This window comes from Saccostrea echinata, unplaced genomic scaffold (assembly GCF_033153115.1).
Source record: "Saccostrea echinata isolate AGI-Se365-2 ecotype Australia unplaced genomic scaffold, CSIRO_AGI_Sech_v1 ptg000009l, whole genome shotgun sequence".
Taxonomy (NCBI): domain Eukaryota; kingdom Metazoa; phylum Mollusca; class Bivalvia; order Ostreida; family Ostreidae; genus Saccostrea; species Saccostrea echinata.
The window spans coordinates 31,430,497-31,451,514 of NW_026889758.1; the positions used below are offsets into that span (position 1 = coordinate 31,430,497).

Genomic DNA, 21,018 nt, shown 5'->3' on the forward strand with positions numbered 1-21,018 from the left:
CCAGGAGTTAGTAGTCTCGTTACAACGAGTTTATCTTGTTAAAACGTTTCAACGAGTTAGTCTTTTTTTTTTTTAATAAATTAGCTATCTTGTTCATGAGTTAGTATCTCATTATAACTTATTACATATGTAGTAATCTCATCAAAATAAGTTTTTTTTATCTTGTAATTCAGGAGACAGAAGTCTCGCTACAAAGAGTTTGTTTATTTAGGTTTTCTGTCTTAGCCAATCTTGATAGCTTTGCTTACATTTTTATCTGCCAGTCAAATTGCGCACAGTACCGAACCGTCTAAACTCCTTATAAGTAAATGGTTTGAATATTTATAGTTTTAATATACTATTTTCCACCTTTGTTGAACAGTTTAAACTGTTGAAAAATAATTATGATATCTTGCTGCAAAACAAAATACTAAGTATATTATGGGCGTTAATATATATAATAATATAATAATAATATATTTGATGAAGAAAATAGGTGGATTGTGAAAAATGTAAAAAAAAAAAAAAAAAAAAAAAAAAACAAACAAACAAAAAAAAAACAAAAAACAAAAAAACAAAAAACAAAAAACAAAAAAAACCCTGATACTTTAAAATACAGTTATTGACTTTTGAATTAGGTCTACTTGTTACTATACGGACTTTGTCAGGAACTGATTAACCTCAGCCTTCGGCCTCGGTCAACCAATACCTCACCAGGTCTGCATTGTCACAAGTAGACCTTATCAAAAATCTTTTTTTTTAATACGAGATTACTGTTTTTTTTTAAACTTATCAGAAGTTAGACTATCCAGTTTTCGTTGCAAATATTAGTCATGATGCAAAATTTTCAGGAATTTGCAAGAAAGTTTAAGACTCTAGAGTCTCAATAAGCCACTAGCATGAAAAAAAGGTTATTGCTCAACTTTTGTTGAGGAATTGCTACATACTGATTTACTATTTCAAAGTGAAAAAAATACCACAGTCACAACTCAAGTAAGTAATATTCATTCCCATTAGTAGAATGTTTTTGCCTAGTAAACATCCTTTAAAGACAAAGATTTTTGTTGAGGAATTGCTACATACTGATTCTTTATAAAATACATTTGTTGCTATGTAGACAAGTTCTGTTGCTATGGATGAATTAACTTAAAAACATACTTTTTAAAAACCAGTTTAACAATGTCGATTCTGGGCAATAGCAATTCAACAATAAGAATCAGATAATCTTTTAAAAACTTAGATGAATATGTGCTATAAATAACTTTCAATGCTTCGTTGCTAAGGAAAATTTGCTGTTGCTATGGAGATAGCTTATTGTAAAATAGTCTTAAGTATACAAGGAAGAATACTGTATATTTTACTATTTTAAAATTTGTTTTTGGTACTCAATGATTACAATTTATTCGATTTTTCTTGCAACGCTTTTCATTTTCTCCTTTTTTAATTAATCAAACCATCCATTTCTGTTGCTTAGCAACAGATAGGAATTTTCAAATTTGCAAAACTTTTTATTTCAAATTCTTAGAGAAGCTTTCCTGTAGTTTTACACGAAATAGATGAAACAGTTGTATTAAGATGGTGAAATGAATAATATTGACTTGATTTTTGCTAAAATCAAGCAAAATGCTGAATCAGCAAAAAATGGGAAACATGTATCTTTACCTGTGTCTATAGCAAATATATTAGAGAATGTAATTTCTTTTTATTATGTTGACAGAACACTTTAAAAATGTATCTTTCTTATTACACTAAATAAGAGAAAAAATCACTATATTTACGTTTCTTATAAAGCCTTCAAAATGAGTGAAATTTCGTCAATCTACAAAGAAAAATTGGGCGGTTGCTAGGGTAATTTCTTTGTCCAGGTTTCCATAGTAACAATAACCCAAAATATTTTCCTTCTACATACACAGCTTATAGACCAAGAAAAAACTGTGAGTGAAAAATCATTAATTTCTGAGAACCCCCCATATATCACATTTTATATATAGGCTGCCTGATTGTTTCGTGGAACTGTACTTAACTTATTCTAGATAAAGACTAACAAGGTCATGCTGGATTTGTGATCGTTATAATTTTTAACCAGACATTGATAATCAAAGATAGTTTTCCATATAGATTGAAAATAATTCTAAAATTGCGCATGCAATGACAAAAGGGCAGAGTGTATGTTTGGTACAACTAAATAAGTCACAGAAAGGGCAAACATAAAAGTCCTCGATTTTGTGTTCAGATATATTCCTGCTGATAACATATTCACGTTCGCAGTGAAACCTGCTTTGAACTCTGTTCTTTGTGTAGAAGACATGGCTATTCACCCTACAGTTCTGATCCTTGTGGTCTCTCTTTCCTCACTGAGTCTGGCTGGTAAGTGTGATCTGCGACATACACAGAATAGTTTTCAGTAATCGGATGAATGGAACAAAATTCTCCTCATGTACCTTCAATTACCAAAAAAACTTTAAAAATAACTGTAATATTCAATCCAAAAATATCCAATTTATTGGTCTAATTAGAATGTCCACCAAAGCTTTCTTAATTGGTCATTTTAACCTTTTGCAGAGAAGAGATTTCTTTGTAAGTATATTTTAAACTTACTTCAATGATAGAACGTCATGTCTCCCATCCACACTTGTTGACACTCAGATTCATTATCTTTAAGCAAAGAACAGACTTCACCTGATATATTTGTCTCCAATTAAAGCAATATGAGCTGCAATTTTCATGTGGGAAATATTTGTTGCAAAATTGTAATTAACTATTTCAACGACAGAAAAAAGAACGTTTATAAACTTCTGTTGTTCGTATTTGCGATGGAAGAACTATCTATAAGCTTTGATTGAAGCAAAATTACATTATAGTCGTCCTGTACAATATTGATTTCTTATACATTCCATTGTACAGAAATCTTTCTTCTGAAAAAAAAAACAACTTCATTCTAGTCTAATTGATCATAAAGGATTAAATTACATAGAGATTTATCATAACAGCACATTTTAACAGCAAATTAAAATTTTCAAAAATGCAGCTCATACTGCTTTAAACATTTGTTGCATGAAAGTCTTAAGTAAAAAGTTTCGAAAACATGAGATTTGTAAAAGGGCTTATATCTGGAACTTTACCATGATATTGATATTTATTACATACTTAGTAATAAATACAGTTTTTAATTTGCATATGCGAAATGCCTGACGCCACGATAGCCGTATCAGCTTCCAGGGCTGATAGAGATCCTGCAGAGAATACTACATGGAAAAATCTGTATCACACCCCATATCAACCCGAGACTCCAATATCAGCCCGAAGGCCGGAGGGCTGATATTGGTCGAGGGTTGATAGGGTGTGATATCATGTATTGTTGTTTTTATTATATATTTGAAATTAGTGTCAAAAAATCAGAAAAAATATATAAACTTGTAAATTAATGACTGAATTTTTATTAAATGAATGTGTTCTGTTTTTGTTGAATTTCCGTTTCTCACTGTTTTTCAAAGGCAATGTATTCAGCGATAAGAAATGAAATAATCATAAATTAAACAAATAATTATTTTGAATAACATAAAATATCTTTAATCTTCAAAACAATAGGAAAAGAGATGTTCCGGAAAGGTGAAATAAAGGATGTGATAAAGGGTGAAATAAAGGGTACTGACTGCTGATGCAGGGTGTGTAATACAGAGCGTGTGCCTGTGTTAATATCAGGGATGCAAAAAAAAAAATTAAAAAAAAAAAAAAAAAAAAAAAAAAATCCTGTATTAGGCCCAAATAAAAAAAAATACCTTTGTTTCCCCTAACGCGACCGACCCAATAAAATTGCGCCGAATGAAAAGTTAGTTTTTATCAGAACGGCAGATTTTGTTATAAATTATGATTTTCAAGCGTTTGTTGGAAACAAAATGGTGTCCACAACATGTAGTCACAGTTCCTGTTATTAATCAACGGCGACGTATCAACCTTATGCCTTTAGCTTATTAGAATCCCACACTCTTGAAACAATTCGTTAATAATAATTACCATGACTAAGAGTTTTCAGTGCTATTTACAAACCTGTCTTTAAAAAATAAAGGTACGTACTAGCAAGCATCGTAAAACCCGCCTCATGAGCATACGAGGGGCCCACCTCTGCACCTTGTGAACATATTAATCAATTTCACTACATATAACTTAATTTGAGTTTTGATCTAACAAACAGTTCATCTATGTTCCTATGTTTATTATACGGAACCATACGAGTTGTTGTAAACATGTCGGCATATTTCATCCTGTGAAAATAATTCAGACGTCCTTTCTAAATGCCTTTAATTCAGGGGTTAAACTTCGTGACTTTGACATTGTGTATGGTATTTTTATAAAATTTAGATATGGTTTGGTTCAATTAAATATTGTTTACATACTCTTTCCAAATAGTTTTGAAATCATGATACAACTTTCTGAGACGTGTAGTGTATTTTGTTTTCATAAGGCCCTTAAGATTGGTTGTTTCTTTGTTTTAAATCCCGTTTAGAATTGTTGGGATGAAAATACTTATGATTTGAACATTTGCCCGGTGAAGGTCTCCAAATTTAGTCTTGTAATCGACACTTTTGGCCATTGAGCAGTGAGGAATCATTTTCGTGCTAGCATCTACTGCGACACTAGACCTACGTTTTACGCTCTCATTCGAAGGACCGGTCTCAACGTCCTGCATTGGGATTTGAACCTGTGACTTTGAACTAGCTCCTTGCTTCGGGTTAGAGCGTCTGCTCTAGAGTAGCGAAGTAAGGAGTCGATCCTTACGTCGCGGGTTCGAATCCCACTGTGGGACGTGGAGACCGGTCCTTCGGATGAGACCGTATAAACCGAGGTCCCGTGTCGCAGTAGGTGCTGGTACGAAAAAGATCCCTCACTGCTCAATGGCCGTAAGTGCCGAGTATAGGACAAAATATGCAGCTCTCCACCGGCAAGTGGTGGCGTCTCCATATGAGTGAAAAATTCTCGAGAGGGACGTTAAACAACATACAATCAATCAATCAATCGGGACTCCAAAACGAAATGTTCTAGAACCACTGCATAATTCGAGCCCTTGAAAAAGTACGTTGCATATGTACGCACTGGTTTGAAAACTGATACTCGGATGTCCGGTATTTGCGTATCTGAGAATCTTATCTTTAATATGCATTTAATATTCCTAATTCGATTTCAAAAGATTTACTTTGCATGGCTTGAGAAATTTCACTATTCAACTGAATATAGTTGTTTATTAATTTACCTGAAATTTTGCTTTTAAATGGCATTTGCATGATATTCTGTTTACAAATCGCTTTCTTTTGTACTTTTTCTTATTTATAAAGGTATTAAGTCCATTAAATTTCAAAATATATTTTCAAAGCTGCTGGCAGAAAACAAATTATTTACCTACCTACCTGTACCTACCGAACTCGAGATTTTAGGGTCGGGTAAGGGGAAACAAAGATATTTTTAATGATGGCCTTATATAACAAATATATAATACGGATTAATATGACACCCATCGTGACCCTTGCAGATTTAACCTAAATAATCAGTATTTGTAAAATTACACCTATTTTTTATGCCCCGTATCGAAGATTCGGGGGCATATAGTTTTTGCCCTGTCCGTCCGTCTGTCTGTCTGTCGTGCTGTCTGTATGTCTGCAAAAACTTTAACATTGCCCATAACTTTTGATTGGTTGGAGCTATGGCTTTCATATTTCACATGTGTATTCCTTGTGACAAGACCTTTCTTTGGGTACCACCATATTTGACCTTTTGACATTGACCTTGGAGTTTGACCTAGTTTTGCAAAATTTTTCCAACTTTAACCTTAGTCATATCTTTTGAATAATTGGTGCTAAGGCTTTCATACTTCATGTAATCCTTGTGACAAGATCTTCCTTTGCATACCAACAACTTTGACCTTGACCTTGGAGTTTGACCTACTTTTGAAAAACTTTAACATTGGCCATAACTTTTGAACGGTTGGTGCTAAGGCTTTCATACTTAGCATATGTAATTCTTGTGAAAAGACCTTTGTTTAGATACCAACAATTGTAATCCATTGACCTAGACCTTGGAGTTTGACCTACTTTTGGAAAATTTTAACCTTCAGCTTTCATATTTCACCTGTATATTTCTTGTGAGAAGGCCTCTCCTTAGGCACCATTAATTTTGACCATTTGACCTTGACCTTGATGTTTGACTTACTTTTGAAAAACTTTAACCTTTTCCATATCTATTCAATGGTTGCTGCTAGGGCTTTCATATTTCACAGGTATATTCCTCGAGACAAGACCTTACTTTGGGTACCACTATATTTGATTTGCATTTGAGAAAGTTTAACCTTTGCTATAAGTTGTCATACGGGGGCATCAGTGTTTCACAAACACATCTTGTTCGTTCATATTCTTAATTTGAAATTACTGTTCTTTGATATAATAAGATAGTCAGTGATTACCTCTTTGCATTTGTGCTGTATCACATCCTGTATCAGCCCGAGAGCCGAAGGTCCTCTGGATATTGGTGTCTCGAGCTGATACAGGCTATATATATTTATGCATCTGTTATGATCGTATTTATTAGATCAGTTATTCCAAGATATAAAATGGTCTATATTAATGTTACAAATCATAACATTAACTAGGAATTGAATTTCATAAAAATGTAAAATATCATTTATTATCTGTTTTCCGTTGTACACCCATTATTATTACACCTATTAAAATAAAATCATTGATCTACTTACATACTCGATTGTGTAGCAAATTTGTGAGCAAATCAAAGAACTACTTTTATGAATAAGACTGTTTAAAAATTTGACGTTTTGACTTTTTTTAGTTGATGTCGAGACATTTGTTAAAATGCAAACCACATTCGAAATATGGGGGTCTTGGAGTTCATGTTCAGGATTATGTGGAATACAGGGTACTCGGTATCGAACACGGGGATGCCATCACTGGATTATGGGATTTATGCGTTTTTCAACTGAGTGTCCGATGTATGGCAGGGAAACCCAAACTTGCCAGGTTGTTTGCTTACAGTCTAAAACCACCACCTCCTCCGCAGGTATTACAAAATTCGTTTATCATTCTTATTTTTGGATGTCGTCAGTCGTATAGCAGTACCTGGTCGTACCGACAAATTGAATACCGCGCGTTAGTGCGGTATGGATTTTGTAGGCACGGACAGGTGCTGTTATACGTACGACAGACGACGTAAAAAAAAAATTAAGAATCAATGCTTATATTTACATTTTCTACTTGTCTTTCTTCACAAATGTTAATGTCATTCATCTTTATTATAAATCTAGCACCTTTCAGAAATGGTTCGGTTAATGGATGTAAGACCAGTATTTTTAGTATTATTAGTATCAAAAAATGACACTTGCGTCAGGGTCATTATTCTACGGGGTCAATTTTCTACAATCCACACGGAGAAAAATGACCCAAAGGCCATAATTTCTACATAAAGTGGGTAATTTTTTTTTTTTTTTAATTTTTCGAGTCCTACAATCACAGGCACTTGACGTTTTGAACCTTTCTCTTTATTGATAAAAATACTATCATACTAAATTTTATTACTATAGTATGGAGGTACTTTTATCAATATAGAGAAAGGTTTAGAATGCCGAGTGCCTGTGCTACGAATAGAGCACTGCTCTGACTTAGCTTACTTTTTCTTCTCGACCAATTGCAATGAAAACCATTCGCCAAAGTGTTACTCCTTTACGCTTTTAATATATTTCCAGCGTAAGTGTTCCCACTCGAGGAACTTTTTTTTTTTTTTGCCATCGAAAAAAGAAAATATTAAAAATTAAATCCCATTGACATAAAAACTCTATCTCATGCTTATTGCAAACTAGAAAACACGCGGAAAGAAATGATGAACACTTCACAATTTCGCGTTTTTTTTCTACTTGTATAAAATAATACAAAATAATTCAAACTCACTTCATTCTACTTGTTTGTGCTACATTTATGTTAGGAATATTGATGAGATAGCAACCAAGGAGAATGTAAGTCACCATTTGAGAGACGCTAATTATTTGTGAGAAGACCTTTCGGATTGTAATACGATATTTGACCTCATGGCCCTGATCTTGAAGTTTGATACAGTTTTGAGAAGCTTTATGCTTTACCATAACTTTTATGAATTCAATATTTGATATATTTTTTATATGATGCACAGACAAGACAGGAAACACAAACAAGACAGTTACAACATTCCATAGATTATTGCATCCCCATCACTTAGACAGCAAAAGCGGGGGGCCACAATTCTTTAAATTTGCTTGTTTGATTACCAGTTTATCAGTATTTAAATTAACTTTGTCTATTAGCAAGAAGAATAGCTAGATTGTTGAAAGACCATCAAAAGTTAATAAATATAGATTTTGAAATTTATACATACCAATAAACTACCAAGTATTCGTAGCTAGAGTGGGGTTGTAGAAACTGCTAAGGACACTCTTTGGGTACGTACAACCCATCCACATGTGGGAGCATATAATACTTCGCATAAGTGGCAAATTTTTCTCGTATATATACTACTAACATTATACATTTGTTAATTTTAGAAATAATTGTCTGTTGAATATTTTCTTTAGCAGATCCAAGATTCAAAAGTTTATTTGATCTACTTTATTGAAATACTAGTCATTTAGGATAAAAGTATTTCCAAAATAAGAAAGCAAATCGAAAATCTACCATTATTAGAATATCTAGTTAAACTTAAAATAGATACTTTTAAGAATTTGTTTTATATTCGAAGGTGACTGGGGTCCGTGGGGACAATATTCGGCCTGTGACAAGACCTGCGGGGGTGGTCTACGGATAAGATATAGGGCCTGCCGCATCGGTTCATGCGTAGGAGACTCCTTGCAGTCTTCATTATGCAATGCTCAACACTGTCCTGGTGAGTTTATTTACAGAGGCTTTTCATTTTTTAGGGATTAATCAGCAAAATATCAATATCACAACCCTTACCAAAGTCTTCAAAATGTAGAAACTCTCAACAAAATCAATTCTTTCAAACTATTTGTGTTTTATACATGCTTGATTTATTGTCTTCCTGCAGGGAAGAGCGACACTTAGGGATCACTTTGCCTTTCTTCCTATTTTAAGAATGGCTAGAGTTGGGGATTTTGCTCAAGTTTTGCTTGGAGCAATGGCCTATGTAAATTACAATAATTATCGAGACCTTTGACGTACTTTTAAGAATACACCATAGTGCCGATATACACAATCTTTGACACTTTAGAGATTAATCTGTGCTGGGGATTGCATGAAACAATGACCTTGTAAATTATTATGGATACCTTGTTACCTTTGAAAGATAAGTCTGCTGAGGTTACGGCGAAGTCCGTTATGCATAGATTATTCCACGTTTCCAGCTGTCGGTAATGTTCCTGGCATGCCCTGCAAACTACACATTGATGCCTTATATATTTTTACACTTAAGTTTGTGGTGAAAATTTTTAAAAATATAAATAAAAATTCTGTTTAAAAGAATTGGAAATACACGAAGCATTCCATGTTAATTTCCATATTCCCCGCCCACTGATGTCAGACAAAATGCATATTAGGCACTTGACCTTTCACTTCGCGAAATTTACATTCAATTGTAAATATCGAGAAATTCAACACACTTAACTTTCAAAGAGTTATCTCAGTGAAAACAGTTGGAAATATGTAAATATTCAACAAACAAACTAAAATATTAATGAATTTCGTTAGTTGCATAAAAAGGGGGATCAATTTACGGACTTAGTTTAAAGGTATGGTAACGGCCGAATTTGGCCCTTATTTGATATAAAAATCAAAGCAGTTACAATTGTGATACTTTGCATTTAAGAACTTAAAATGATACCGAATTTCCTCTATTCTGATGGATTTTTGTCAAATTTGAGTAACTTTTAACTTCGGGAACATAGAGCACAAGCTGGCCTATTCTGAGATGCATTTGATACTAGTGCATGAAATACATGTACATGTATTAAATTTTGTAGATAGGCAAAGCATGTTTTCTGAAACAAAATATACTTTAAAATTGATGAAAATTTGCTCCAAGATGATAAAATTTTGGAAATGCCATATTTTGTGACCTTTGTTTATCTTATGACCAAAAACTAATAATCATTTTGTGACAGGGATGACAACAACTTTTTGATGATGAACTGTGCACCTTCTGCATTCTTAACCAGGGGCCATAAAGGGGACTTACTAAAGCAAAATAACTGCAAGGAAGATTAATACATATTTTGTAAATGATTTATGATAATTTCAATTGAGTTATTTACTGTAAAATCACATATTTCGTGGGGTCAAATTTTAGCTGTTTGAGATTTGAAAATATTGGTCGTGGGATTTATTTCGTGCATGAAGAAGTCGCTATGTATGTGAAAATGCTCATGTCGTGGAGGACCTGAATTCGTGGCCCTATTCATCACACACACACCGAAAATTAAATCCCCACGAAAATGAGTAATTTCACAGTATTTTCAGATTTGAGAGTTGAATGATCATGTTCCTATTTGATTGTGACTTTTTTTTTAAATACTATTAGATTGCAATCCTACTATCCTTGAATTTTTTTTCTTTAAATAAATTATATTAATTTGTAAATTTAAAAGAAATGCACACACTTTAAAAAAACCCGCACATTTTAGCTTAGTATTTTGAAATTAATGTTGCTATTGAGGGTGACACATGCGTTCCTTGGAACTCTGTAGTTATCAAGTAATAAGATTAAACAAACTAATTCCATCTTACATAATTAGTGATTAAGGATTTTAAAAATACATTTTGGCGAAGTGTACACGATAAGCAATCCCGATGCTACAGAGAATGTTGTGTAATAAGGTCCATGGTTGCAGGCTGTACAATGTAATAATTTTCAGCATCGACAACTATCCCAAGCACCTCAACAACGACTACTGCAGCACCAACAACTACCACAAATTGGTGGATAACGTTAACAACTTCTCTTAAACAAGTACACATGGTCACCGTGAGAAGATGAAAAAAATGAATTCAAGAATATTCTTTCACCAAATATTCTCTGTCCTGTTTTTGTGATAAAAACATTATTTAAAACAAAATGTTAATTCAATACTTTATTTGAAGAAAATAATGAAAAATAGCAGCATATGACTGATATGGGTACATGTATGTGTGTATTAAAAACAAGATCTATATATATTTACATTGAGGTAAATGAAAGGTATGATAAAAACGCGTGATGGGTGATGAAACACGGGTGCACTGTTTATGGCCCTAATGAAGATCGATAATAAAATGTGGAATCAGAGAGGAAGCTGTCTTCCTATAATTGCAAAGAAAGTCACCGCTCCAAACAGGGCTTACATAGTTTTCTTCTTTCTCGAGAGGTCCAGTAATACATGTACCTGCACTCAAAGGAAAGACCAACAATGGAAGCTTGTATGTTAAAATTACATTGAGGGGAAAGATAAGCAGGTTTGAAAGTCCAAATACCGGTCCCAGGGAGACTTTCTCGTACTTTGACAATGCTGCTGCAGATAAGCATAGAGACGTAAAGGAAATTTTGAAGAAAAGATTGTTTACAGAGCTTAGCCAATCCCCTATTCACTAGATCTCAGTCATTGTGACATATTTTTATTCTTAAAAAAAAATTCTAGAAAACCATCAAAGGAAGACGCCACTATTCCAGTTCTGTCCTGAAGAGTGCTATCGATCAGTGTCTTTTTATGAACCCCAAAAGATTGTGCTGAGGTGTTCCGATTATGGGTAGAGAGACTTGAGACATTGTAAAGGTTAACAGGGAATACTCTGAGGGATGAAAAATCCAAAAAAAAGTTTTTGATAACCTTTTGCATTGCTTATTGAACGACCCTCATAAGTAATCACTTAGTTATTTTAATTGCAAATCAAAATTTGTGTTAATTTGAATTTCCTCTTGATTTATTTAAGAAGCAATTCAATTACCAAACACGTTCTAAAGAAGTTTGTGAGTAATTTTGAAACTTTGAAATTGAAAAATGTCAGCAATCAAAAGTGACAAGGGGGATTATTTCTGAAAACTAGATTCTATATGCTTTTTGTAAGTTGGGGGGGGGGGGGGCTTGACATGATAAAAAAATTGACCTGCTGTTTTGTCAGGCATTTGTATTAATTGTGAATTTTATGTAATTTCATAAAAATTTTAAGAAAAAAACTTCTTACAAGTAGAAAGCCCACAAAACAACCGTCATTCTTTCCTATGCATGTCTTTAACACTCTGATTTTTTTTTTCTAGAAGTAATTTTCCATGTCATTGTAATATCTATGAACTATCATTATGATTGGTGATCGGGTAACCCGGATTCGATTCTCCTTCGTCGTACTGCGTCAGACCTAAGATGTAAACTTATATAGAGGTAGTAACTGTTCCTTCGCCAAGCGCCCGGCATTAGAAATGAAAGTGACGGGTCTTTCGGATGACAACTTAAAAACCGTGGTCTTTTGTCACGGTAGGCATTGCTGCGATAAAAAAACCCTTACTACTCAATGGCCCTGAGTGTAGAATATAGGTCTAAATGAGGCGCTTAACCGGTATATGGTGACGTCTCTGTATGAGTAAATTTTTCGAACGGGACGTTAAAAGCATACAATCAAACAATCAATCAAAGATGATTGCATGAGATAGCTCGTTTTGACAATTTTAAGTCAAAAATGTCACAAAAGCAAACCAAAATAATAATAATCAAATCATAAAAACAAAACGAAATGTTTTTCAGTTAGATTAGCTGTTTGAAAATACAGATCAAATGGAAAAAATTAAAATTCAAAAGGTTTGCACGTTCAAAAATGTGAGGGGCAACGTCACAATCGAGTGATTTCTTTGCGGTTGTTTGATTTTTTTAAAAGAATTATCTTGTATACTTTAGCAGGAATAACCCGTTAAAACATCATGCAATCATTTTTGTAAACTTCTGTAGCATTTATCACAAATGCTGTAGTGACTACTTAAAAGTTTTTTTTTCAATATAATCAGATGCTCAATCATGATAAATTGCATTTATTTTTCTGTATGCGTTATGAAGGCTGTAAAGTAAATCATTATATATAGTACTGATGAAACAAATCTAACTTCAGTCTTTTTTCAAATGGTTACTCACATCATTACAACAAAAAATCAAAGGCACCTTCAACGAATCTCGTCATTCTCTGTATGAAGTATGACTGCATCACTGTCGACTTTTACAGATACTGTCACTGCCACTCTGAAGGAAATAGTTTCTACATCACAAACACCACATGTAAACTCGCCAACAATAGGAACACCTGCGATGTCTCCAAATGCCACAATTTCAAGTACTTCTCAAAGTAATCTTCGCTTTACTATTGAATGATGTTTTAATTTATTCATAATAAGCTGCGGAAGAAATTTGAACTAACGGGTGTGTATTAAGAAACATCGTCCATAGAAGTTTTTTTTAAACAAATGAATCTCCCGATTAAATTAACAAAAATTAAAAAAAAAAAAGAAGACATTTCAGTAATTTAATTTTTAAAATCATATCACTCCTGGTGCATTAAAGGATCCTAGCCCTTATAAATTGATCAGGTTTAAGACAGCGAACTTGTAAGGTTTGTGGTGATTATGGGAATGGAGTACCATGCGACATTCGCAGTATATACATTGGACCAAATGTAGAATGTGAGACAGGAAAAGATTTCTGCATGACAGATATAACCTCTGACGGCTCCGGAAAGGAAAAAGTTTTCAAGAGGTCAGTGCCCTGTGTTTTAAAATATCTTAGAAAGATGCTTCATTGAATCACGGAATACTTATTGTACTGTTTTGCAACAGGTGCGTGAATGAGACAGTCTGCAGAACCCAGTGGTTATCCCAGACTTCAGAACAGAAACATTGCTTTCAGTTTGGCAAAGTTGTGGTTAATGACGCTTACTCCTGTCACTTTTGCTGTACATCTGATGAATGCAATCAAGGATTACTTCCAGATTCTAATACCTTGTACACAAGGAGCTGAGTTCTTAGTCACTCTATTACACTCAGTAAATCTTAAAATTCAACCGTTTTATGCTTTAAAAATTTTCAAAGAAACAATTTTTTTCATGAAGACAGTGATATTTAGCTTTTAAAACTGTATTTTACGTTGTCAGCTTTAAGTTAATTGATCTTCACTTCTCTATCGATATGTCTTCATTGTGTTACAATAAAGCAAAAATTATCAGAACTTTAGTACTTCACATATCTTTGTCTCTTTTTCAGATTTTTTTTTTAGAGAAAAGAAGTGTATATTTGAAATAAAGAAAGTGTAGATGACAAGTGTCTGTGATATGATTCTGGACTCACTTAGGTAGGTTAAGGCTTCCCGTACAATATGACAGTGCACTCTGTGCCTTCACATCTCTGAACTACCAAAATATGACGTCATAATGGAAAATGACGTCAGGTCACTGCAAACATGAGGTGTTATGACGGGGAGAGTGTCATGAACTTTACACTTTATTTCATACTGCATGGAAAATGCTAGATAGCTATTACAAAATTCACGGATCGTTAAAGGTTTTTTAAGTCTTATATGTCCGAATATTTTAAAAATACACCGCTTACCTACCCTTGATTGAAATTCATCATGTTCATAATGCTTATGAAAAATATACTTTTGAAATGTACTCTGTTTTATACCCGTGGTTGGAGGTAGAATTTATTTTGTATGTATAAAAGAGTCTGGCGCAGGTGATTAATAAGGATTAATCTGAGAATTTTTGTGGAAATCTGTAAGAAGAGGTTGTTCTCTAACTGAATCTTGCTTGGGAAAAATGTGTGTTGGTTTTGTTTTAATACAGATTACGATATTGTGTGGAAAATACCCTCAAATTTTTAAGTAAGTTGAATTTCTCAGGAAATATTTTGTACCCAAATAATTCTATGATTTTTCCCAAGCACATTTCGGATACACAAGGATACGATGAGTTTATTTATACAACAAAATGTTAATAATTATTGTGTTAATCAGCTGCGCCGAAGCGATTTATATGAAACACTTCAAAAAATTATAAATGGCCGTCACGTGATCAACAAATTCATGTGATATCATAACAAATATGCTAATATATAACCGAGGAAACCCTTTATATAAATTGGAAGTACTAAAGTTAAATACTTATAAATTAAAACCAAAACCGATCTCGCAATGACATATTATGTTTTGAGCGCATTTTAAAGCTTCGGGAAGCCTTAACATAGCTGCGAATTGCATATCATTATAAGAGAGCGTGATGGGAAGCCGTGGGTTCAAACCCTGGCTGCGACTGACCTAAGTCGGTAAAAAATAGGTAGTAACTCGACACCTATTGGTACTTCGAAGTGAATGTTGCGGATCTCTCTCGGAGACTTTAAAAATCGAAACCCAGTGTCACGGTACGCGTTGGTACGATAAAGAACCCTCACTGCTCAATAGCCCCGAGTGCCGAGTATAGGTCTAAATTTGAAGCCCTTCACCGACATATGGTGACGTCTTTATACGAGTAAAAGAATTCTCGAATGGGACGTAAAACAACATACAATCAATCAATCATATCATGCCTCCTAGAGCTCCCATTTGGAAGGACTTGGTTTACAAATCATATCAAATGACAATTTACAAGATTCCAGGCCGTTTTCTTTTTAATTTTACACATGATCATACAAATAGTACTCAGACAGATCTGTAGAAGTCTTCCTGTGCCTCGAAAAAGCCACCTTCCATGGACAAAGTGGTTGCACCAGGAAAAAAAACATGGACCACAACATCACATGCTTCACAGAAGACAAAGCATACTTTAAACATGAAGCACATTGGAATAGGTGGAATGGCTGTGAAATTGCGCAGCGCTAAATCACTATAGTTTGAGAGGGTATGCACAGAAAATAATCGTAAATCAATAAATCAGTGGAGAATCTACACAACCCTCAGACATATAATGTTAAAGTGAACTAGTGCTAATTGTAACGGGAACCGTTACAGATGTTCCCCAAACGGCTCCCCAATCCCTTATTATGCCCCATTCCCTACAAGCTTCAATAAATTAGACAATACTTTTGTAATATAGATGGACACTTTATTTTAAGGGTATTTCATTGGAAAACTACTCCGATATAGCCATATGGGTATTAGCCAATCAAATTTCAGTGCATGTGCTTGCACATGTTTTCTACATTTTTCACATTAATTTTCTTATAGTGTCTCACAATACATACATTTGTGTTAAATATTAAAGAATTTCATTGATAAATAAGAGAGATGTGACCATTTAAGTATTAGCCAATCAGAATTCAGCATACGCGAATGCATGGCCTTGCATTCAATTTTGATAGTATCATAATGTAGGAGCTCTATGTGCCTGTCCATGTCGAAAATTTCATCCTGTTTTGTTGAAAACTGAGGGAGTTATAGACATTTAAAGTTTCAACCAATCAGATTGCAGCACACCTGCATGCGCGTGTTTTCAAGAAATTTCCTATTTAACATGTTGTAGCACCTTATAATATATACTTATATTCTAAATTTCAAAGAATTTTGTCAAAAAACAAGGAAATTATTGAGAGCGCACGTGCATGCGCGTGAGTTCACGCTAATTTGACCATGTCATCTTGTCTAGACTACTAATATATCTTTATAATTTGAGTTTCAAAGCAATTCATCAAGAAATATAAAAGTTAAGGCTTCATCAAGTATATCAGTCATTTCACTCATTGCACGCGCGCGCACGTGCATGCATGTGCGCGCAAAATGACCTTCGTTCCGAACACCTACACAACATGCCTATTAACCCTAAAAAGGTTTCATGTCAATCGGATGAGTGGTCCTATGAGAACACTCCCGGACAAAAAAGTACCGGAGAAGAAAGTAGAAAAAAAGAATAATAATAATAACTAGACTCTTGTTGCCATGGCAACAAAAAAGTCTTCCGTTCTTCTAAATCTGTAAGAATTTGCTTTTTTCTGTGTAAAAAACATACAAATCATATTTACTGTGAAAGAAGAAAATAACTGGGAAAAAGTCCTTTCAGTACTTAAGGTACTTTGATTTCCATTATCAATCTTGTAGAGATATACGTATATCATTAGCAATTTAAAAAAAATTGTTTGCAATCATTTCTAAGACAAACAAACAGACGAACGAACACCGTACTATCATAACTTCACTGTGTGTATGTTTTGGCATAATTGTGATGGTGTTATAAAAAAATATTATAAATTAAGTTAGTATTACATTAAACGTAGAGTCACTGAGTTTTGTAAAGTTATAACATCAAGATTTGACAGCATACCTATAAGACAGATTATTCAATTACAGTAATTCTTCAGCAATCGATTGATTGATTGATTGATTATAAGTATGTTGTTTAACGTCCCTCTCCAGAATGTTTCACTCACATGGAGACGCCACCACTCGCCGGTGGAGACTGCAAATTTTTGTCCTATACTTTGGCACTTATCGCAATTGAGCAGTGGGGAATATTTTTTTATGCCAGCACCTTCTTCGACAAGGGACCTCGATTTGTACGATCTCATCCAAAGGACCGGTCTCCACGTCCCACAATCGAAGTTCATAATACCGAGATATTTTATTTTTTATTTTATTCTATTTTTTCACAAGTTTGTTGCATCAGATTTACTTAAAGATCGTACTTCAAGATCATTTCGAACTCAGGCTACTTAATTGCAGTGCATACAGCATCAAGTGATTTTGATTGACAGGTCAACACACGTGCACTTCGTGTGATACTTTTTAGTCCCCTACCGGTGAAACCGGAGGGGACTATAGGTTTCCTCTGAGTCTGTCCGTCCGTCTGTCTGTCTGTCTGTCTGTCCCTCTGTCTGTCTGTCAGTCTGTCCCACTTGGTTTTCCGCACTTTTTTCCTAAACGCTTGCAGATATTGAGCTGATTTTTGGTATGTGAGTGTATCTTGATGAGTTACAGATCAAGTTTGCATTTCGTTCCGCTTCATTGATTTTTGACGGAATTACGGCCTTTTCAATTTTTAGGGGTTTTCCGCAATTTTCTTCTAAACGCTTGTAGATATTGAGCTGATTTTTGGTATGTGGCTTTACCTTGATTAGTTATAGATCAAGTTTGCATTTCGTCCCGCTTCATTAATTTTTGACGGAATTATGGCATTTTCAATTCTTAACGGGAACAGAACCAGATTACACTTGCCCGTAGGGGACTAGTATTGCTAATGCAATACTCTCAGAATGCTTGTTAAGCTGAAAAATATACAGGATGTGACCATGACTGACTATGAAATCAGAAAACATTTAATAAAGAATGGGTGTGACCGATATAGAACTAATTTTTGGTCTATGTAAATAGATAGGAGGATCGGGATTAAGAGGGAATATCTCTCTCTCTCCCTCTCTCTCTCTCTCTCAGACGTAAATTGAACATTTCATAATGACAAATCTACCATTATAGAATATGAAATTCTGTATACATGTAAATGGTAATTATATTCACATGTTCCAGATTTAAATCTAAAACGAATATATAATTCAAATGCCTAGCTGCACGAACGTCTCCAAATATTAATCAAGACGGGGGGGGGGGGGAGGCTTCAAATGAATTAGATAGTTTTATGTTTTATGAATTATAAGGAAAAGTACGGACGTCAGTTGCATGTACATAATTATATATCATTGCATAAAATTGTGTTCATTCAGGTATACTTATCCCACATATCAAGAGACCTGTGCAATTTTTTTTATCATGTTTTTTTTTTTTTTTTTTTTTTTTTTTTTTTCAAAAAAAAAAAACACATAGCGTACCATTATTTCACACAGAATCCCGTTTTCACATATTTTTTTTTAACTCTCTGAGTATTTCACAAGAATCCAAGAATCGTCTTTTCACATCTTTTATAATTCCTTGGGTATATAGAGTAAAGATCATGTGTCATAAATAATTTAACCTTTTATCAAATATACATGTAATAACCAAATCTAATCTATAGATTGATTTTCTTTCTTTTAAGTGGCAGATATCAATTTATTTATAAAGGCTTTAAAACAGTACTGTATTACAATTTTCTATCGCTCAATTCCTTTTTGAGTGTATGTAATATTTTTTAATATCGAAAATAAAACTCGGAAATCGGGATAATTTCGCATTCAAATCATAGAGAATATTAAATCGTCTACATTATAGAAGGCTTATAACTATCGTATTCTGAACTTACTATACGAGATAGATAAAATTGCATGCCTGTCCATCACTATAAATGTATATTCAGTGCTTATAATATATTTACTTGAATTAGGTACCTAGCATATATATTAATTTTTTTTTAGATATATTCATGTGTAAATCAATTAACTGTCAATACAGACTTACACTACACTGGCAACTTCAAACTTTACATGCACTGGAAGCGGTAACCAATGTTCTCTTAAATTTTGAAGAGTGAATATAGAACGTCTAAATATTTTGATATGGAGAGTGTATATGTCTCTGATGTCATCGATACTATTTCCGCCTTTATCTCGAAAGTTCTATTCTCACTTACAAGTCAGAGTTATCTTTCTTTGCCCATTGTCTTCACACTAGGTAAATAGGGAAAATGAGGGTACCGAAAATCTGCAAAATGTGGAATCTGATTTCAAAACAAATTGTATGTTTAGTATTTGTAGAATAACCTCTGTTATACATAATAATATCTTGAAAAAATATTAAAAAACAAAAAAGTTGAAAATTGACCAAACACAAGTTCACTTCCGGTTCGGACAGGAAGTACCGGAAACACACGAAAACAACTTCGAAACAAAGACAATGTCATGATCTAATACCCCTGTAAATTTCACATCTTTACCTCAAACCGTTTCCGAGAAAAATTCCGGACAAAAGTCCATTTTAAAATTGGAAATTCGGCCGTAACTTCGGACCGGAAGTGAATTTTTCAAAAAACGGAATTTTATATAAACTTCATATATCAGCTTACTATCATGTGAAAAATTGTGAAAATCTATCCAACCATCTCTGAGTAATCGCGCTCACAAAATTTGGGAGGAATAATAATAATAATAACTAGACTCTTGTTGCCATGGCAACAAAAAAGTCTTCCGTTCTTCTAAATCTGTAAGAATTTGCTTTTTTCTGTGTAAAAAACATACATATCATATTTACTGTGAAAGAAATAAATAACTGGAGGAAAGTCCTTTCAGTACTTAAGGTACTTTGATTTTCATGATCAATCTTGTATAATGCATTTGGCACCTATGAGAGATTTACGTATATCATAGAGCAAGGATAATTAGCATTTTAAAAAAAATGTTTGCAATCATTTCTAAGACAAACAAACAGACGAACGAACACCGCACTATCATAAACTTTACTGTGTATATGTTCTGGCATAATTGTGATGGTGTTATAAAAAAATATAATGAATTAAGTTAGTATCAAGTTAAACGTAAAGTCACGGAGTTTTGAATATAATATAATATTAAGATGTGACAGCATACCTTTAAGAAAGATTATTCAATTACAGTAATTATTCAGCAATCGATTGATTGATTAATTGATTGATTGACTATTCATCTTCTTCTCTTTGAATCATTTGGCCCATTTATCACACTGGTCAAATCCTCACATTATATGACAAGAAAAACATTTAGCGTATTAGATAATCAAACGCTCTCGTGTTATGATCAATCCATTCTATTCATGTAAATGATATGTAGAATTTAAACGTATGCTGGAGATGCCCGTTTTCATACTTGTATTAAATGTTTAGTCAGTAACACGTCTTCCCCATGATGGCAAATTCACAGCTAATTAGATACCTATTTAAAATTCTAATATAAGCCTCGTATTGCACCACCGAAACACTAAATCTGTGTCAGAGTCAAGTGATTTTAGTGCGTTACTGTTGGGACCCACTTTCTTTGAAACAGGTCAAAGTGTTAACAATGAGTAGGTTGTTTGCTTAGTTCATTAAAATTTCTAATTAAATTTTTCTTTGTCATCCTTCCAAAGTTTAAATAAAAGTGATGCACCAACTACGGGTGTATATATGATAA

At 33.6% G+C, this 21,018-nt stretch overlaps 3 protein-coding genes across 3 annotated transcripts in view; 2 read left to right on the forward strand and 1 right to left on the reverse strand.

Annotated features, from left to right (window-relative positions):
* Positions 1 to 21,018, forward strand: part of LOC133182209 (poly [ADP-ribose] polymerase 1-like) — a 550,802-nt gene that overhangs the window by 418,370 nt on the left and 111,414 nt on the right. The gene's annotated exons all lie outside the window — the stretch shown is intronic.
* LOC133182217 (COMM domain-containing protein 10-like) overlaps positions 1 to 21,018 on the reverse strand; it is a 249,974-nt gene that overhangs the window by 81,870 nt on the left and 147,086 nt on the right. The gene's annotated exons all lie outside the window — the stretch shown is intronic.
* On the forward strand, positions 2,286 to 10,992 carry LOC133184018 (A disintegrin and metalloproteinase with thrombospondin motifs adt-2-like). The gene is made up of 4 exons (XM_061318890.1): positions 2,286 to 2,346; positions 6,811 to 7,038; positions 8,743 to 8,886; positions 10,871 to 10,992. Exons 1-4 carry the CDS (start codon positions 2,286 to 2,288, stop codon positions 10,990 to 10,992), a joined length of 555 nt encoding a protein of 184 aa, XP_061174874.1.